Here is a 6,046-nt window from a genome sequence, read left to right as displayed (position 1 = left end):
GCCCCACCAGCGCCTCTGAGCTCGTTCAGACCCCCAGCTCCTGGTGTCAGAGGCTTCTCGTGCAAGGAAAATAAGTTGTCAACTCCTTATATTTTGAACCCTTTTTTTATTGCAGCCTGTTAACGTCCTACATTAAAAGCGAATTAGCTGAAAGAGTCTTAAACTATCATATATAATGTCCACAAGCAGAACACAATAAGCTAATATATACGTTTGAAATTATCCTTTGAAAATAAATAAATGACGTATAGGCCTGTCGTATGCGAGTGTGGCTGGCGTTTAAAGTTGTTATTCAATGTGATCTCGATGAGGCAAAAAAAGCTGTGAAATGCTTGTTGAAATGAAGCAAACCGGGGTCCAAGCATAGATATGTGTTTTTAATTATAAAGACATATAAACAATATATGAAATCCATGTTGCAACACAACCAAAGACGCCTCTTCAATAGGCTGCAGTTATGAGTATAGCCGGGCTCGGAGCAAGTGATTTTCCACAATAGTTGTACAATACAATCATGTGAGATGTGCAATAACTTAAAAATAATGATCATAATAATCATAAAAAAATTGTCAACACATCGTTTCAGAAAATATATCAGCCATCATCACATTTGTTCCTCACACATAGCATCAGTCAGTCGAGGGAAGTCCTTTCATAATTGTTCTTTTATAAGTGGAGCTTGGGTCGCATTTCTACTTTGAATGTTGTTGTTGAATGTTGCATAGATCACAAATAAGATCAGATAACTTAATCCTGCTAAGAAATGTTCCCAAACTCATAATTTGGACATGGCCTGGTTAGTGTAAAGTGACTCCATCTTAAGGCCCAAAGTGTTTCATTTTATCTGGAGCGTTTGTTAAATCGGGATGAAACAACTGCAGTATAATGAACAATATTTTAAGATTATCCTTTAGACTAAACTTGTTTTATTTTCCACAGCATGTTTTTTTTATTAACTAGGAGAGAGAGAGATATCGACATGGTTGGGTAAAAGTTCGGGAAAGAGAATGAAAACCAAATCAAGGCTTGTCATTGCAGTGTTTGAAGAGACTCGCCGATGTCCCGGAATAAGTGGTGCACTTTTCGGCGCAGGTGGCGAGCGCGGAGCCCGAGAACGGGTAGACGGCCGCCTGTCCAAAGGGCGCCAGGGCGGTGGGGATGGGCGAGGTCATGGTCTGTCCCTGGTTCAGGTAGGCCACCAGCCGCCTCATCTCCTCCAGAGCCTGAGCCTGCATGAGGATGTAGTTCTTGGCCAGGAGGAGGGTGGCTATTTTGGAGAGTTTTCTCACCGAGGGGCTGTGGGCGTAGGGGATAACGGAGCGCAGGCCGTCCAGCGCGTCGTTCAGGTCGTGCATCCTCCTCCTCTCCCGCGCGTTGATGCTGAGCCGCAGGGAACGCTGCTCCTTGGACTTCTTGCCGAGGGGCCCCCCGGGCTTGTCGTCTCCGAACGGCGAGCCTCTCTTGCGGGACTCGAGCGAGTCGAAGCCGTCCTCGTCGTCGCTCGTGTGCTCTCCGCCGCTCTCGTTGGACTTCGCAGTCTGCCCGGAGAGGAAATCGGTGGCCGGCGTGAGCGGGAAGCGGCTGGGACTCCCGGGACCGTGGCCCGGACCGAACCCGAAGGCTGATTGGCCGTAGCGCTGCGTTAGGTCGAGGAGCGCGTCGTTGCTGATGGACTTGAGCAGGTTCTCTTCGCTGGCATTCATTTTTCTCTTCCGGAACAAGATGCTGAGCAGGTCTCTTCCGCCGCTTCCTCTGTCCTTTATTTGGAAACTGTCACGCTGTAGTTCTCTCTCCCAAAGAGTTGCTGTTTTCTAGGAGTCCCCCTCTCTTCCCCCTTCACTCCTCTCCTCTGTCAGCTGCAGTGACTCTTCAAGAAGGAGGCTGTGGATCTGAAGCCTCTCTACGAGCGTTCACCTCCTCTGTGCGCTGCGCTCCCCCCTTGTTGCGCGCATAGCCCACGTTCAGCAACACTTCTCTCTTTTTAATTGTGCTCGCTGAGGTTCGGAGCGCTCGGTGTCGGTCGGTGTCCCTTTTTTTTTTTCTCTTTCTCTCGCGCTTCTTTTTCTCGTGCCCTCCCCCTCGCCTCGGGCGGACTGTGTGACTCGCGCTCTGCCCCGCTCGCAAGTTAGTAAAGAGCACGAGGGGGCCCCCCCGCGGGGATTATCCGCCCGTCCAATCAGGGGGGCGTTTTAATTAACTCGGGAAGAGCTCGAGCCTACTCCCAATTTCAAATGTGATATTTGACACGCTGCCCAGCCACAGACTATAATACTACTGCATTGTTCACTATCACAAATCACTTTTAAACCGTGTTTTTGTGTGAGACATATAAATAAACTTGAAGGGAGATATACAGTATTTCATCTTTTTTTTGCTACAACATGCACAAGTCAGCATGAGCTCAGTGCACCTTCATGTAGCAGAAGTCCATCAGACAGGGAGGTGGATAGAAAGTACTCTCTCTAGATTAGAAAACACACAAGGAGACATCAAGTATACGAGCAGGAGGACACAGGTTTGAGCGCCAGGTTCCTTTCTTTCCCAATGAATTCAATTCAAAAGTTCATTCTTTTGGTTAACAAAGCACTGGCTCCTGCTCCGCAGAACATCTCGGACATGTTGTCAGAAGGTCCAGCGAGATGGCTTTCGGTATTTGTGCAGCTTTAACGAAAGGAACAAGTTTGCCTGCTGATTTTAGACTTTTGGACACTGTGCTGTTTAAAAAAAACAAACTCAAGAACCTCCTTTTTTTAAATGAACACACCCTATCTGTACAGTACACATGTTTGTATGCATCTGTATGTGTATTTCTGTACATCTCTGTTTTTTTTGCACATTTTGCTGTTCTTCTGTTGTTGTTTTTGTGCAAAGCACCGCTTTCGTATATATGACGTTGTACAAATACATTTGAATTGAACTGCTACACACTGTATCTGTGCACGTAAACAACACAGACAGACAGAGGAGATGCTATACAGGTGTTGCTTATTAGTCGGCTCTGGACAAATCAATAAGCTCACACTGGAGGAAGCCATTCACTTTGCATGCTTGCACAGTCAGCTATGACACCAAACACTCGGGGACAAGTTACACTTCTCATCTTTAGCATCTGATCTGCGAAAGACATGTAGCTTTAGTTTTGTCTGTATAATGAGTCATATATTATAAGCATTATAAACTTCTATTAATACTTTTAAAGACAATATTAGAGGATAGGACTCAGCTAGCTACAGGTTTTTTTTATTTTGCATCAGCAAAATATACTGTGCACTAACTGTCTAATAACCATACTACCATACTATTTGGTATCCCAGAAATACGATTTAGTATGTCCCAGTACACAGTATGTCAGAAAATACCAGGATGTTCTACTGCGTCCGGTCACATATTGCAGTATGACAGCCAGCATGCTTTTTCTGGCTGTTCTGACCCACAATCCTCTCTGCAGAGCTGATATATATGAGCGAGAGGGGTCAAAGTTGAAGGTGCAATGTTATGATGAAGTGGTACGTCCAAAATGAATGCATACTACATCAGTGAGTACTTTGTAAGAGCAGCTGCAGTGTGCACTAAAAATTTTAAAAAGTATACGATTTGGAACGCAGTGCAAATGACACCACAGGCGATTTAAAATGTTAAGAAAACGTCGCTGAACTCACCGCTGAGTAAAATATTATATCAGTAAATCTGACATCGCACACTACTATAACAGCTAATATCTTTTTTTTTTGGCAAGTAAAAGGTCTCCTGATGCTCAGAACAGGTTAAGTATGAAAGTTAATGGAGAAGGTAAGGCTGCCTCTCAGTGTCCAACATGGAGCATCACACTACAATGAGCGGCTGACTTTATGAATGGCTCCCTGCAGGTTGTGTGCTTTATTCTGGGGAAATTGTTTAGAGGATGCTGCCACCTTGTGGGTGTGAGGTAAAACCTGATGAGGTTAACTGTGCAGTGCATGATGATGATCTCTTGTGACCTCGAGGATAATCACAGCCTCCTGACACTTTACAACCACAAACTAGAGACCGAGGGCATTCAGAGGTTGTGTGGCTTTCCCTGGTATATTGACAATGAGGGGGGTTCTGAGCAGCTTACACAACAGAAGTGTTCTCCATCCAGACGCAAAAAAAAAATGCAATTCTTGCAGAAATCTCCAAATGTCAACAGCATTGCTTTTTATGTTGTCATTCAAGGTCTTGGTGTCTTAATGTGCTATTTTTAATCATTTATCGAGTGGTAAGAAATTGCTAAATTTAACACCAAATCTATGTCATAAAGGTTATCAAATCCAAAAAATTGCTATCCTTAGAATAGATGAAAATAACACATTCATACTGCGTGCAATAAGCGGTATGGGTTTTGCCTAAACTGCTTGTGACTATCAAAAAGTAACATGTCTGTAAAGTGAGGTCTTGTGGGTTTCAGAACCCATTTTCATTCACATATCTTGAGGTAAAAGGTCAAGGAACCCCTTCAAAAGGTCGCCGTGCCAGTTTCCCCTCGCCAATAACTAGCACAACTTTGGAACGTTATTCAGCCGCCTTCCCGACAGGCCAGCATGACCTGATCGGGACCAATGGGTTCATTACGTTTGATTTGATACCAGCATCTCCAGCTTTAGGAGACTGAGCCCACAGTCTCTTAAAGACAGCGATGTTGGCGGGTCTCTGACGGTTTCTAGTTCATTTAACATTTTTGTGTCGAAACCATATCGGACACAAACTACCACTCAAAAAAAGATATAATAGCAGAAAGCGTATTTATTTGTCTCGTGGCGATAAGTGTCGTTTAGTCAGTGAAAGTCTATTTGTGACCACTGATCCTCGTTGCTGATGTTATTATCATGTATGTGGTAAATGGTGTTATTGTTGTTGAGACTTCTCTGTTCTATGCTGCTGCACCTTATGTTGGCTTGAAACTCACATTAAAGCAATGATGAGCAGACCTTCATTAAAACCGACATCCTACTTATTGCTGTTTAGCTTCTAATGACTTAATCGTTTAGTCGCCATTGTGATCAGGATTCAAAGTACGCTCTCAGAAATGGAGGTGTTAACTAGAACTATATAGGGTTCATCGGCTTGTCCTCAGTACCCTTTACGGTTCCTGGGAGAACCTTTCATAAAACCTTGAACCCTTTCAGATGGTTCTACCTAGAAACCAACATAAAGGGTTATACCTAGAACCATCTGTGAAAGGTTCCAACCAGAACCCTCTCTTGTGGTTCTATCCAGAACCTTTCCACCTGGGGGTTCTACCGAGAACCCTATTATAGTCAGATGGTTTTATCTAGAACCCACCCAGGGGGTTCTACCGAGAACCCTATTATAGTCTCATGGTTTTATCTAGAACCCAACCAGGTAGTTCTACCGAGAACCCTTTCATATTCCAAGGGTTTAATCTAGAAAACACCCACTCTTTTTACCAAAAAGGGTTCTTTGGTTGAAAAGCGTTGTTAATGAACATTGGTTAACTATTTTTACCCAACAAAGGGTTCTTCAGAAGCAAATGGTTCTGGGTAGAACCTCAGCCCTTCAGGAAGAGACCGTTTGGAACCCTTATTTCTAAGAGTGTAGTCGTTTCCTGCATATTAAATAGTTTACATATCAAAGTTTTTGCAGATTAAAGTCTGAATGTAATACTACTGGTATATAAACGATTCCTCTTTGATGACATTCTGACCTGATCTACACAGAAGTGATGGTCAAATATCTTGATCGGTATAATTTATTCTTATTATCAATAACATGCGTATTGCTTAATCGTTTCTATGAATGCATTTCAATGAGTTTCATGTCATTCCTCTGTCGTTGTGTGTCTAGCAGTGAATCAGAAAGCATAAAAGCAAGAACATAAAACTGTGGCATCGATTATCAAAGCAACAAAGATGAACACATTAATTCATGGAGGAGTGATCAATACCAACAAAATGAAAAGGAGCAAAAACAGCTGACAACAAAGGTTTGAACTGAATATGACGTAAAACCAGAAAACACAAAATCTGTGAGAGAGAAATCAACACCAACAACATGACTACAAAATAAA

At 43.2% G+C, this 6,046-nt stretch overlaps 1 protein-coding gene across 1 annotated transcript; it reads right to left on the bottom strand.

Moving 5' to 3' along the window:
• Positions 1-362: 362 nt before the first annotated feature.
• Positions 363-2,103, bottom strand: bhlhe23 (basic helix-loop-helix family, member e23). The gene has a single exon (XM_031845590.1). It carries the CDS (start codon positions 1,701-1,703, stop codon positions 1,020-1,022), a length of 684 nt encoding a protein of 227 aa, XP_031701450.1. The 5' UTR covers positions 1,704-2,103; the 3' UTR covers positions 363-1,019.
• Between the last annotated feature and the right edge of the window lie 3,943 nt (positions 2,104-6,046).

The sequence above is a fragment of the Anarrhichthys ocellatus genome, unplaced genomic scaffold (assembly GCF_004355925.1).
Source record: "Anarrhichthys ocellatus isolate YVR2014 unplaced genomic scaffold, GSC_Weel_1.0 scaffold5, whole genome shotgun sequence".
NCBI classification, from domain to species: domain Eukaryota; kingdom Metazoa; phylum Chordata; class Actinopteri; order Perciformes; family Anarhichadidae; genus Anarrhichthys; species Anarrhichthys ocellatus.
Note: the sequence above shows the minus strand (reverse complement) of the source record. Positions and strands in the feature narration are given on the sequence as shown.